The sequence below is a fragment of the Hippocampus comes genome, unplaced genomic scaffold (genome assembly GCF_001891065.2).
Source record: "Hippocampus comes isolate QL1 unplaced genomic scaffold, H_comes_QL1_v1.1 scaffold152, whole genome shotgun sequence".
Classification (NCBI taxonomy): domain Eukaryota; kingdom Metazoa; phylum Chordata; class Actinopteri; order Syngnathiformes; family Syngnathidae; genus Hippocampus; species Hippocampus comes.
This window is the reverse complement of record NW_017805849.1, coordinates 47711-61223: the sequence shown is the minus strand read 5'-3', so window position 1 is coordinate 61223 and position 13513 is coordinate 47711. Positions and strand designations below refer to the sequence as shown.

General features: G+C 49.3%; 2 protein-coding genes and 1 long non-coding RNA gene across 7 annotated transcripts in view; 2 read left to right on the top strand and 1 right to left on the bottom strand.

The window, feature by feature from the left end:
• The window catches only part of cebpb (CCAAT enhancer binding protein beta), a 3491-nt gene extending 3142 nt beyond the window's left edge, over nt 1-349 (bottom strand). The window contains exon 1 of the mRNA XM_019888453.1: nt 5-349. Coding sequence (XP_019744012.1) covers nt 5-198 — 194 coding nt within the window. The 5' untranslated portion in view covers nt 199-349. The remainder of the gene's footprint in view (nt 1-4) is intronic.
• A 2243-nt stretch (nt 350-2592) lies between these two features.
• On the top strand, nt 2593-13306 carry LOC109526876 (ubiquitin-conjugating enzyme E2 variant 1). Of its 5 annotated transcripts, XM_019888451.1 has the most exons (8): nt 2593-2789; nt 3726-3845; nt 3930-4021; nt 4115-4259; nt 4724-4936; nt 10405-10553; nt 11624-11749; nt 12840-13306. In XM_019888451.1, exons 1-8 carry the CDS (start codon nt 2654-2656, stop codon nt 12984-12986), a joined length of 1128 nt encoding a protein of 375 aa, XP_019744010.1. In that variant the 5' UTR covers nt 2593-2653; the 3' UTR covers nt 12987-13306. The 5 variants fall into 5 exon arrangements, with proteins under 5 accessions (XP_019744010.1, XP_019744006.1, XP_019744007.1 ...); XM_019888447.1 differs by lacking the exons at nt 10405-10553; nt 11624-11749; nt 12840-13306 and adding an exon at nt 5027-5806 and having other exon boundaries at nt 2654-2789; XM_019888448.1 differs by lacking the exons at nt 2593-2789; nt 3726-3845; nt 3930-4021; nt 4115-4259; nt 4724-4936 and adding an exon at nt 8800-8891.
• On the top strand, nt 5935-7905 carry LOC109526880 (uncharacterized). The gene is made up of 2 exons (XR_002170427.1): nt 5935-7589; nt 7781-7905. It is a non-coding gene; the product is annotated as an uncharacterized LOC109526880 (long non-coding RNA).
• Nucleotides 13307-13513: the final 207 nt, after the last annotated feature.

Genomic DNA, 13513 nt, shown 5'->3' with positions numbered 1-13513 from the left:
GTGCGCCGCCGCCAGCGGCGGGCAGTGCGCGGCGGCCGGGTCCAAGTAGAGGCTGAAGTCGATCGCTCTCTCCCGCTCCTCGATACCCAACTCCGTCATCGAGTCGCCGAGCCTCCAGTACGAGCCGCCGGGGTTGAGAATGCCGTCTCTCGCGTGGATAGCAAAGCCTCCCTCGTCGTAGAAACCGGCCACTTCCATGGATCTTAACACCCGCCGGATTGCACCAGCATCGGGGGCTGATGAGGCGCCCGCGTCGCTAAATTCTTCGAGTGGCGCGACGCTTTCGCTTGCTGTTGCTGTTGTTGTTGTTGTTGTTGTTCTTCTTCTTCTTCTTTTGGCGTTGCTCGCAGAAGCACTTCTACGGCAAGCAACCGACAAGTCGTGCTCGCTGTGGATTTGGGAGGATTTTGGCAGGTCTTCTTGTCACGGGAGAAGTTTTATTGCAGGCGAGGGGCGTGGCTTAGTTCGGCAGGTGTGTGACGTACTAAAGAGGACACTTGCTTCTTCTTCTTCTTCTTCTTTTGGCGTTGCTCGCAGAAGCACTTCTACGGCAAGCAACCGACAAGTCGTGCTCGCTGTGGATTTGGGAGGATTTTGGCAGGTCTTCTTGTCACGGGAGAAGTTTTATTGCAGGCGAGGGGCGTGGCTTAGTTCGGCAGGTGTGTGACGTACTAAAGAGGACACTTGACAGTCTCCGCCAACTCCGCGGTTTGCGCGATTATTATCGCACTGTTTTTTTTTTGAACGCCTCGAGTACGACACAAACAGTCACTTAACAAAAACAATAAACAGGATACATAACTGACTGGCCAGCATCTCAAAATCGGGAGAGAAGCCACACTTGTTGACAGTTGGTCCGATCACGCCCTCTAAAGAAAATTTGTGGAAAATTTCACAAGGCGGCTCAATGCCTTTTTTTTTTCACTTTACGTAGTTGTGACGTCAGCACACGAAGCAACTTGAGACTCCCCCTAAAACACGGGCAGCTATGACTTATTCCTGTTTATTATTGTTATTATTTGGTTCTTGTCTGACTATATGTTGTTGTTGTTGTTGTTGTTGGCTAATTCCATATACGTATATATGACTATAATTATGATGTCTGGCTCTGGGGGGAAAGAAATATTGCAAAGATGTCATTTTCTCAGCTTTAGCTTTTTGCAGATACTGAGTAAAATGAGAATTTTGTTTTTTTTCGATAAACCACTGAAACAATACATTGCGAATTCCAAATACAAATATTGTCATTTCGCACATTTATTTGTAGGAATTTAAAATGGGCTCAATATCAAAAAAAAAAAAAGTTTCAGGGATTTTGCACTCATATTCCCCCCCCCCCCCGCCAGGGCAGTATACCTCTGAAATGATTTGTTTGTGTCTGTATAAGTATCATTGTCAAAAGAACAACAGGCATATAAATTAGCATTTGTCCTTTTTTTTTGAACAAGGAAAACTTGTTCGTTTATTGACAGCAGGGGTGGCCAACCAGTTAGAGACGACGAGCCATTTTTTTACTGTGTGCCTGCAAAGAGCCACGTGCACATGGGCATCCCGTCCTCGCGCGCACGCACACACGTACACACTTTTTTGCCCAAAGATCGACTTTTGAAGCGTCCAACCTCCCACGATCCGATCGCGCACGTGCAAGAACACACACACACACACACACACACACACACACACACACACACACACACACACACACACACCCCTGATTTACAGCATTCATGATTACTGTGACATGTTGCAAATTTTCTTATTATGAGATTCATAAATGTTATCTTACACATGTCTACTGCCAGAAGGCAGCTGCTTTGAGCTCCAATAATACTCGTGACCCTTGTGGGGATAAAACGGTTCAGAGGATGGAGAGATTGTTATGTATTTCATAATGAGGTGATCTTGTGTAACTCAAGTCCGGTGGTCTTAGACCTGTGGAAGGTTTTAACTGAGCATTGACTGCCATCTCGTGGTCTAAGAAATTAAGTAGCAAACACTATCTTGAAGCTCAAATGTAAATAAAGGGTGGGGGTTAAAAAAATCCTGATAAAAGATCCCCAAAAATTTCACAAATGGCCGGATGCGCTCCCAACATGCTTTGCGTCACTAAGGATGTAAATAGAGTTGAAATGCATATTTTGTGACAATTATTTCTTCCCCCATTGTTTTAGTTGTTTCATTTTTTTTTTCATTATATTTTTTCAGTTTGCCGTTATGTGATAATGTTAATTTTGATGTGACACCGTGACTGCGACTGACATGTTGACACTTGCAATTGTGTTTGACGTGAATCTCATTTTCCAAAGGTTGGATGAAGAGCCTTGATATCGAGCCAGGACGTATATGACGCTTTGTCGCCATCTGTTGTACATCGGGTGGTACGGCATCGTGTCGTGAGGGGGAGGGCCGGTCGCTTCCTAAAACAGGTCGGGTGGGTTCAGCCATAACTCAGGAAATGCATTCTCTCTTTCGCGACGCCATTGGTCAGACGCCGACACCTTTTGCGCGTGATAATTGGCTGCCGGCCTCGCTTTCTCGCATCCGATTGGTCCAGAACGTTACGCTCGCGGTCGGCCGAGAAATTGACGTTTCCGTTGGCTCCTGACGAGGAGCAGACAGACTCAACTGAAGGGGTTGGGCCCAAAGTGGAGAAATGGCGAGAATGGTGGACGAGAGCGGGCGCGGAGAGGAATCGCAAAACCCCGAGCGACAGGAACCCGACCGGGGCTCGGCGAGGTGGGGTCCACAGCACGCCGGCGCCCGAGAACTGGCCAATTTATATTCGCCAGGTGAGTCACCACCGCGTCGCTACTCGGTCTTCAATGCTAGGTTTGTTCCTCCGGCACCATCACCCAGGTCGGGCGTATTCGACTGGAGTTTCGGTGTCTACAAATGACCAAATAAACGTGTCGGTTCTTGATCGATCCACGAACGTCGACACGGCTTGCTTGGGCCACTGTGCGCGTTGCACAACAGCACTCACGTGAAGTCGCTTCAATTTGTGTTGGGAGTCCTTGTGTTGCACAGTATTTGCATTTCGAAACATCAAGTAGCAGCGACACAAATGTTCGCCTCCCCTCCCCAAAGGGCAAATAAGCGCCTTCGTCAAAAGCCGTTCATAAAGTGCAGTAAGGCCACGAACTTATCCGAGACCTTGGCGTTTTACAGTCTTGCGAGTATTTTTTTTTTCACAATTTGGAAACGTATGCGAGCACAAAGGAGTACGTTGTACAGGTTTGATTCCCTTGCAAGCCATTTGGCTGCCTGTCAGTTTTAAAGTTGCAAACAAGAGTCATGTAACCACACAGAGGAACGTTGCATCATCATCATCATGTGATGGCGGCGCGTGATTATACACCTTTGGGGGGGGTGATTTGAATAAAATGATGTCACGCCAGGTAGCGCCACTGTGGCCTGTTTGAGATCAGAAGGTCCCCACAGTGTATATGAGTGACTCAACTTAAAAAAAAAAAAAAAAAAAGAGGTTCAAACTGTTCACTGACACTCCCGGTCAGTTCAGGGTCAAAGTAAACATCAAACAAAGGGATTCCACGAGTTGTCCATTTAAAAGATGAAATGGAACAACCACATAACTTTGCTCAATGGAAACGTATAGTTAATAACGGGCACACTTTTGGAACACATTTTATTCGTATCTCCGGGCATTACTGTATTTGAAAAGTGCTGTACTGAAGCTGCCATTCATTCACCTGCTGTTCTTGCAGGCAAAAGATGCCAAGAGTGGATTAGTGTCCTCCTCTGCTTCTCTCTCATGGCCTTCAATTTCCTTCACCTCCTTGCCAATTTCCACCTGGGGCATTTGTGGTACATCCTGTTGGGTATCGGTAAGTAGTGACTGACAGATATTCGGCCATGACGTCCTATTAAATGACTCTTCTATCGTGTGCGCCTTTTGGATGAATGTGTAGCGGCGGGGATCCTCACCGCAGACTTTGCCTCGGGCCTTGTTCACTGGGCGGCCGACACGTGGGGATCGGTGGATCTCCCCATCTTCGGAAAGGTGACCTCAACTGCGTTGCACTTTTTTTTTTCCTTCCTGTAATTACACCGTATGTGTGCGTGCGCGCGCGTCCTGTCATTCTACTGCATGCAGGCCTTTATCCGACCCTTTAGAGAACACCACATTGACCCCACAGCCATCACCCGTCACGACTTCATTGAGACCAATGGCGACAACTGCATGTTGACTCTTGTCCCGCTCGCCAACATGGCCTTCAACTTCCTCACCCTCTCCCCTGGTGAGTCCCCTCGCACCACGTCTTAGAATGAGCCGGCAAAAACCGTTGGCCAACTCGGTTGTGGTGACCCCAAAATCGATGCCTCCAAACTTCGAATTCATCTCCCCGAGCAAAATGATCTCAACTCGAGCGCTAATCTCCAGAGCACTTGAAAACAAATCGTCTTGCCACAGAGCTGGCAAAAACCGTTGGCCAACTCGGTTGTGTTGACCCCAAAATCGATGCCTCCAAACTTCGAATTCATCCATCCATCCAAGCTCCACACGGGAGGTTTGCGAGCTGCAAAGTTTGACCAGAACTTGAAAAATTCCAGCCGTGAGCTCATGATGGGGCTCTGCTCCGAGCGCTCGTGACAACCGTCGTCTCCCCGAGCGAAATGATCTCAACTCGAGCGTTTCTCTCCGGAGCACTTGCAAACAAATCCTCTTGCCACGTGACGATATTTGATCCCCTCTCAACGGCAGCCGAGATCTACCACCTGTACCCGTGGTACTGCTACCTGTTTGCACTCGGCATCTTCGTGACCCTCACCAACCAGATTCACAAGTGGTCCCACACCTACTTCGGCCTTCCCCGCTGGGTGGTCTTCCTCCAGGACTGCCACGTCATCCTGCCCCGCAAGCACCACCGCATCCACCACGTGTCCCCGCACGAGACCTACTTCTGCATCACGACAGGTTTGCCTCCGTCGACGCCGCAAGCCCCGCCCCGCCCCGCCCCGGCGCGGCCGCCCAAGAGTCTTGGCGCAGGGTTGATTTTTGTTGCAGGTTGGCTCAACTACCCCCTGGAGAAGGTGGGCTTCTGGAGGAACCTGGAGGATCTCATCCAGGGAGTCACGGGAGAGAAGCCCAGGGCCGACGATCTCAAATGGGCTCATAAAACCAACTAACGCCGGAGGCCAGCTTCACCCTACCTCAGACGAAGCCCCCTCCCCCCAAGCCTGTCTTGCCTCGCCGTGAGACAAACTAACAGGTTTTTCTGATGCCATACGCTTTAACTCTTGCACATTTTCCATTTTTTCAAGAGGATTCTGTGTTGGTCTCGTCAAAGCCCAACCAATCTATTTTTAACCGCGCGACTCGACGAAAGCCGTGCTCCGAAAAGCAATGCCGGATCACTTTCCAGAAGGGGAGAAATCGGGAGCAGTCCTCCTCAGCTGGTCATTTGGACTCCATTTAGCGCCGATCGGCTCATCCCGAATCGGAAATTCCCTCGCATCCCATCCAAAGGTCGTTTGGTTTGCGGGGTGGAAGGAGGATGCTGAGCCAATCGATGCAAAGGAAGAAATTGATGGATGTTTCCTGTTACATTTGTTGAGCGCCCACTTTTTGGGGCCGATGTCAGACGACGAGCTCGAGAATTTGCCACACTTTTGATTGAAACCGCTCGACAGCCTCGCACAACCGTGGGTGGCTTTGTCACGACCTGACAAGAATTAGTCCAACGCCCGAACGGCTCGTGAAACGACAGGTTGCAAAACAAGAGTACATCGAAATCAAAAGTCACCTGACCCTGCTGGCTTCATGAGAATCGTCCCCTCCATTTAATGCGACGAGAATTGCATTCTCACACCAGATACAACTCCTCTTCCTTTTTTTTTTTTTTTTTTTTTTTTTTTTTTTTTAAAGAGCTGACTGGCCATTTGCAAGACGCAACACAGCGACTTCTCAATCGTGTCCTCCTTCCATTTAAAAAAAAAATGTTGGTTAATAAGTGGATGTCGTCATGGAGTGCATTATATTAAACCTCGTGTCTTACACTTAAATAACAGAATAACTGTCCGTTCAACCAAGACTCAATTCATCGCCACAGGAAAAGCAAAAAAAAAAAGAGCAAAAAAAAAAAAACCCAAATCCTTCAACTAAATTGGAGGTTTTTCAACCACATTTCGCGCGAGAATGAGTCAAGCCTTCGTGTCGAGTCACATCCGAATGTACCTAATGGAGTGGCCCGGGTGTGTCAGCTTATATCCGGTCAGTTTTTTGTTGTTGTTGTTGTTTTTTTTTCTCCAAACCACCTCTCAACACGCCACACGTTATTTGTATCTCGACTCTTTTTTTTCCAAACTTTTGTGTCGCTCGACTCGTCTTGCAGTAAGCATCACACTGACGCTAGACGGGAGCTGGCGTGTTTTTTGTACGGCGTGGGAGTGCTTTCCATCCCACCCGCGTGTCTCGTACAATGGTGCCTTGTGACATTGGGATCTCAAATCGTATTTCCCCCATTGAAATGAATGGAAAGGACACGAATCTGTATTGAAGAAGGAAAAATAGCACTGTTGAATGTTGTATTGTATAAAAGCGGAGCGATAACAAAATCAAATAGAATGTCAAGAACAAAACCGCCTGTGTGTGTGTGGTGATTTCAGTTTGCTCAATTCAATGCCGCTCCTTTCGGTGGAGCCGCCGGGACGCGCGCGGTCTACGACAGGCGTGCGGACTGAAACGACGAAGAAATGTGCTTTTTCTGCTCAGTGACTCAAGATGGTGTCATCGTAGTCGCTTTCCCAAGAGGAGAAAAAAATTCACACCTTTGTGAATGATCTGTCGATGACTCGTTCGCTCGTCGTCGTGAAGTGAGTCGAATCGCGTTCACGGCCACCGTACGGCATTCGCATCTTTCCGAATGACGGCCCACGTTCTCCGAAAAACTCGGGTGGCTCGTATCTCAAGGCACCACTGTACCTTCATGACGTCCGAAGGGCTTCGGCGACGGATGCGATTTTTGTCGCGGAGCCGCCGGCGGGAAGCTTTTTCATTTCTTTTCGGAACGCTTTCATCGGTCCCGTCAACGCGCCTCGTGCGGCAAAAACGACTATGCAGTGTCACGTCATGTCTTAACTGGTTGGAATTCGTCGAAGGCCTTTCTTTCTTTTCCTGAAGCGTCGAGCGCGACGTTTCGGAAGTTCTTCCCACCGTCGATTGTGTCGCGCTTGTCGAGTACTGCGAGGAGCAACTTTGGGTGTCACGCTGGTCAATGGAGGTCACTTTTGTTTGTGGATCTTGCGCCAGATTTTGGTGTTTGCTTCAACACAAAAGCAGTGTATTGATTTTTCTTTGTGTGTGTTGACATTTGAAGGAGGTTTAGTGTTCACATGCAAATGTTCGCAATTGTGCATCACGTGAATTGAATTTCCGTCTGCAATTGGGCGCTCCCACTGGATTAGTGTCAGGAAGTGAGTCAGTCAGTCGGTCGGCCGGTCGGTCGGTGGTATACTTTGACAAGTTTGGTTCAAATCGTGGATGTTGAGTTGCTTGGATATGGACTTGCCTCATCGGCTCCCTGATTTGAGTGAGTGTTTTGCCGAAAACGCTCGTGGACTGACACGAGGTGGCGGATCCGGGTCCAGAAAGTAAAAACGCCGCCACAATGTGGCTACTTGGACTCAAGGGCTCATTTGACCTTCCGCTTGAGGCTAAAGCCAAATTGGCCGAGTTTTTAGTTTTGGCACCCGCATTTGCCCCCCTTTTCCCCCCCCCCCCCCCCCGGATGATGTTGCCCTTTCTGGGAGACGAGGCAAGTTTTCGATATCACAATAACATACCTTGATGCCTTTTTGTTGTCTTCCATGGGGGAGATGTACAATGTGTATAATGTATGAAACTCTTTATTTATAAGTCAACCCAATAAAAGTTCAGTACTCGGACCGCTTTCTCCATTATTTCTTGATCATCGTTGGCAACACGATCCAACCTTAAAACCACTGCATTAAACCACACGTCCAAGTGTGTGTGTGTGTGTGTGTGGCCCGCTAACCACTGGATCACCGGGCTCCTGGTCTCATTTTATAATATTACCCAAAACCTGCCATTTCAACAGAAATCCAGTGTTATATGCAGTGGCCATCAAATAACTTCAGATTGGGTGAAAGCAGCTTATGTTGAATGAGAAATACCAACTTCAATGGATCGTGAAAGATTGAAGTGACATCATGTGTGCGGACCTCACACGAATGTTTTCGTTGTACTCCAAAGTACAGGACTCGCTTCATGTAAAACTTTGTAAAAAGATGTTTGCCATTGTTCCAAAACAGCATTTGGGTTCAACGCTTACCTTCGACTTCTAAATCAGTGTGGCGAGCCTGGCTTTGCTCTTCCAACTCGGCGGGGGTTACGATTTCAAAGTAGGGTTTCACGTCAGTGGATGACTGTCAAATGTCCAGGGTTAGGGTTTGAGTTTCACAGTGCTTGAAGCCAAAGTTCAAGTTTTAAACTAGCCAAAGTACAGGGAATGCGTTTCATGCCAATTTGATCTATTAATCCATTTATTTATTCACATGAGCTTACCAAATTGGCAGAATGGCCTTTGACAAAAGAGGTCATGTAGGGCCGCTGGGAATTTCGTGACTTTGGAGGCCCGTCGACATTGACAAACAAAAATTCGATTTGTATCACGAATTGATCCTCGCAGACTGATTTTGCATGAAAAAAAATCTACCATCCAGACTCGAGTCGTGCACGACGACTCATCTGTTTTGGAGCGGCCCGATCTGAGAAGAGGGTCGGTTCCGACTTTTGAATCAAGGAGGGCTGACTCGCGCGCGCGTGCGCGCGCCCGCGACGCGAACAACGGCTTTGGCGACGTGCGCGCTCCCGTCGTGCACCATCAACATGGCGCTCGCCGCCGGATCAGGTAAAAGACCCCGTAACGGAACAATGAGATCCCGCCGAGTTTAACAGCGAACAATTATAAGAGCCGTTCGGTGTTTCCCGGACGAGTTGCGGGTCACGGCGAGGAGGTTCGCCCCGGCCGAATGCGTCTTTCGTATTTCAATCAACAAGCTGTTTACGACGCTGGAGCCGCCAGCGAGAATGAATTGAAAGCAAAAGGGCATTAGCTCAATAGGCTACGTGCCATTTCAATCTCGCAAGAGCCGACCTGAGTGCTGACCAACACATTTAGACGGATTGGATTTGGTCTCGCCGAATAACGGACGACTAGCGCACGTATGTAACGGTACCCAGCACGATTGGAAGGAGCGTTTTTTTCGTAGCCGCGAATCCGGAGCGGAGCGCGGCGGTGGTTAGCCCGAAGGGCTCGCCTGTTAGCCACTCGGCGAAAATGCTCTTTGGCTAATTGGCGTTTTGAGCCGCGACCCTCGCCGCTCAGCATTTGGTTGCTGACTTGTTGAAGATCAGACGGAATGGCGAAGCAAATGGCGGGGTCGGAGACACGAAAGGGTACGTTGGAGCGCGGCAGGTGCGGTTTTGCGTCCGCCGCTCGGCGATTTGCATGCGAGCCGCACCGTCGCATCTCACCGCAGAGGCCAAATGATGCGGCACTCTCCGGCGCGGCGAGAGCTTCTCGGCTTCATTCACGCCACTCAATCATGACGCGAGGGTTGTCAGAAAAGGGGATCTAATTTGCGTGTTTGCTTGCGTTTTGAACCCTGGAGAACCCAGGGGGTCAAATTTACCCCCTATAAATTCTGCTATTCAAATGCTACCCTTAAATCCCAAAGGGTCAAATTTGGCCCTGATCCTAAATTACCATTTGAAAAAAAAAAACATACATTTTGGTGTTCAGTGAACATATAGCAGTCACATTTAATGTATAATTCATCATTTTCCAAAGAAGAAAAGGGTTGTTGGGCTCTCCAGGGTTAAACCACAAATCCAAACTCCGGGTTTTTGCCCGCCGCGGTGCGGCCCGGGCCATCGAGCGACCTCGTCCACAAAGAGATCCCGCCGGGTCTGGTTCCTTCAGTGCGCGAGAAGAGGTGAAAGTTGTGGCAAGACCACGCACCCGCTCACAATGCCCGGCCGGAGCTTTCGACACTCCCCGGCCGCCGCACCGCGGAGAAGACTTGTCCTTTGGAGTTCAAAAACGGTCTGAACTTTTGTGGCAACTTCTCTCGGACGCATTTCAAACGATCACCATGACCGTGAACTCGCCTCTGAAAGAGGTCAGCCAATCAGAAAACGGGCTCCCTGGGTAGCTGACAAAACGAAACCAATGTAAGATGTCACACAAAAACCATTCAGGCCATTATCTCTCCCCCCCCCCCTCAATGTCTGAGGAACTTTGTCAATTCAGAAATTCCTTCTACTTTTAGCAGTCTTTTTTTTTTTTGTACTCTGTAGTCAGACTTCTGCACGGCCTGCGAGTGCTTTTGCCACCTCACTTGTTTTTGTTGTGCTTACAGGAGTGAAAGTTCCTCGCAATTTCCGGCTCCTCGAAGAGCTGGAGGAAGGACAGAAAGGTGTGGGGGATGGCACTGTCAGCTGGGGTCTGGAAGATGACGAGGACATGACCTTAACGAGGTGGCGAGGAGTCATCCTCGGCCCCCCTCGAGTAAGTGCCGGCGACATTTTTGATGCACTTTTTCAACTGTCTTTGTTTGGTGTTATGAGTTATTTGTTTCTAATGTGCTTTGTTTCAGTTTAGATTTAGTATTCATTTTAGTTTTTTTTGTAATATAACGGAGTGTTTGTTGAGTGCAAGATTAAAAAAAAAAAGAAGGGGGGAGGGAGGTCCGGACAGGTATTCAACCTTCCTCGTTCTCTCCGGTCGTACAGTCACACAGATGTAAAAACATTTGAAATAAATCCCAAAAGCTCAGTGATGAAATTGATTGGCAAAGACGAAAGCGAATTTGCGGTACGCATTTAGTTTTATAAACGTAAAATGTAGTGTCAGTTTTGTTTTTTTAAACAGCCTTCTTGTTCTTTTATTTTCGTTTTTCTTGTCATTGGCGGCAGTAGAGAGGTCGTTTCCCAACCCCGAGGTTGGCGGTTCGATCCCCGGTCATCGCGACCATGGCAAAGTGCCCTTGAGCAAGATGCTGAACCCCCCCCGCTTGCCCCTGATGCGACGTCATCGGTCGGCGAATGACGTAGACGGTGTGAAGCGCTTTGAGTGGCCGAGGTAGACGAGCGCTCGGTAAGGGCCAGCCCGTTTCCCGTTGAAGACTCGAAGCCAGGGGGGCTCAATCTGCCGCGGACCGGTCCCAAGTCGACTTTATTTTTCCCTTTCGTTTATGGTCGGCGCCGTTCTGGCCGTGGCTCATCACGGCGTTGCGTGCGTTGAACGGGTCGATGGCGAGAGGTCGCTTGCTTGAAAAGTCGATCTTGGGTGCAAAAAGGTCGGGCACCCCGGCCGTGCGTAGTCTCCCATGTGGAAATCGAGCGTGAACGGTCGCTTGTCTCCACGTGCTCTGTGATTGGCCGGCGTCCGTTCCAGGGCTGGCCTTGCCCCTCGCCCAAAGTCGGCAGGGATAAGACCCCGGTTCCCCCGCCCGTGTCCCGAATGATGACAAAAGCGGTGTGAGATTGAGCACGCCCTTCATCTTTTTGGACCAGCGCTTTGTTGAAACGCTTTGCGTTGCTCTTGGACACGCACTCACCCAGCGACCTCTTCCGCAGACGAGCTACGAAAACAGGATGTACAATCTGAAGGTTGAATGCGGGCCGGGTTACCCGGAGTCGCCGCCCTTTGTCAGATTTGTGACCAAGATCAACCTGAACGGCGTGAACACCTCCAACGGCGTGGTACGTAAGCCTTTTCCGTCTCTCTCGCCTGTCGCTCGCCCATTCGCGTGCCCGGACCGGCGATTAGCCCCGCCCTCTTTTGGCTCCATCAAGTACACGGAGGGAGCGGCCCCGCCGACTCTTCTTGAACCACCGATCGCTTTCACGGAGAATGGTATCGAAACAAATGCTGAACATTTAGCGCCACTACGCCGAGAATGTCATTGTTCTTTGTAATGGATGGGACGTGGAGGATGAACCCGTTTTTGGTTCTTGAAGTAGGACTGTCCGAATTGTTGTTGTTGATGTTGTTTTTTGTTTTTTTTTTTAATTGAGGCTTTATTCCTTGGAAGCGGTTGGCTCTTCTTCTGCATTCTCATCAATGACCACGTGTCCCCTTCCGAAATAGCCTGATTTTATTTCACTTTGTGAGTTTGTAATCTTACTTTTTGTTTTGTTTTTGTGTGATATCACGTGACCCGAGAACAAAAACAGTTTGACGTGTGTGTGTGTGTGTGCAGAGCAGCACAGGCAGATGCGGCTGCTTTTCCAAATGAAACTTCTCACCGACGGATGATGAAAGCAGTTATCGGGGGGGGGACCTCTGCACTAAAGTGTCAAACGATGATTCGAAAATAGGAAGAATGGCAGCAGCGGACAGAAAATCTCCTTTCTGGTTTATTGGAGTTGTCTCCATCACAAATGGGTTGTGATTCACGTACCTCGTCGGCGGTGGCTTGAAAAGTCATTTTTTTTCAATGGCGCTTTGGCTTCATGCGGAACGAAGCTCGTTAAGGAAAAGAAAGTGAGCGGGATGCGGAAACGTTTTGCCAACATGGCTGACAGTCGGCGCAAGCCGCCACAATTGAAGAGGAGGCCAAATCGGGCCGCACGTCGCCATCCTCTCGGAATTTCAAGAGGGGCGCGTGGACGAACACGACACCTTTCGACACGTTTGATCGCAGTCCGAGGCCGAATGACAAAGTGGCGCCTCGCCGGTTGCGCTTGACCCGCCGACGAGTCGATCGCGTCGTTTGTCGGGGAACGGAGTCGGCTAACGAGCTGTTGGCTTTCGCGTCGGCCTTTCTGTCTTGTTGTGTGATTTTCGCAGGTGGACATGCACGCGGTGACCGCGTTGGCCAAGTGGCAGAACTCGTACAGTATCCGGACGGTGCTGCTGGAGCTGCGGCGGCTCATGACCTGCAAGGAGAACATGAAGCTTCCTCAGCCACCCGAGGGCCAGATCTATACCAACTGAGCTTCGTTTGTCTCCATCTTGTCCTCCTTCTTCCTGCCTCGGCTCACTTGCCGCCATTGCGTTCGCATTCCATTGGTTGAGAGAACACGCGCGACGCCGTCGAGCTCAAGCGTACAACAATGCAGACACATTGGTTATTATCCACACGCGTCATTGCGGCCGATTTTCCCTCTTCTCCCAACGCCGGATCTCTTGGTCGTGATCATTGGAATACTGTACATCCCCTTATTTTTGTTGTTGTTTTTGTTTGTTTCGTTCTTTTTAATAATTTGTGGAAAATAGCAGATTGTACAATAACATAAATAATCTTATGAAGTGTCCCTGTTTGTGTGTTGCCTTCTTGTAACAGAAACAAGTCGGAGATATCATGCGTGCGAACCGTCTGAAAACCCGATGGGTGACTTTTTTTTGAAGGCAGATGAGCTCACCCAACGTGAACGCTTGTCTGTACTGTCCTGTCCCGTCTGACCGAATGCCTGGCGTTCCGCTATAATCTGACCACATCTACTCGTTTAAGTGTGCAGACG

Coding starts and splice junctions, on each gene's coding strand:
- LOC109526876 (XM_019888451.1), top strand. CDS start 2,654: ATGGCGAGAATGGTGGACGAGAGCGGGCGCGGAGAGGAATCGCAAAAC. Junction 4,260..4,723: donor CTTCCTCACCCTCTCCCCTG/GTGAGTCCCCTC, acceptor TCTCAACGGCAG/CCGAGATCTACCACCTGTAC. Junction 10,554..11,623: donor TCATCCTCGGCCCCCCTCGA/GTAAGTGCCGGC, acceptor CCTCTTCCGCAG/ACGAGCTACGAAAACAGGAT.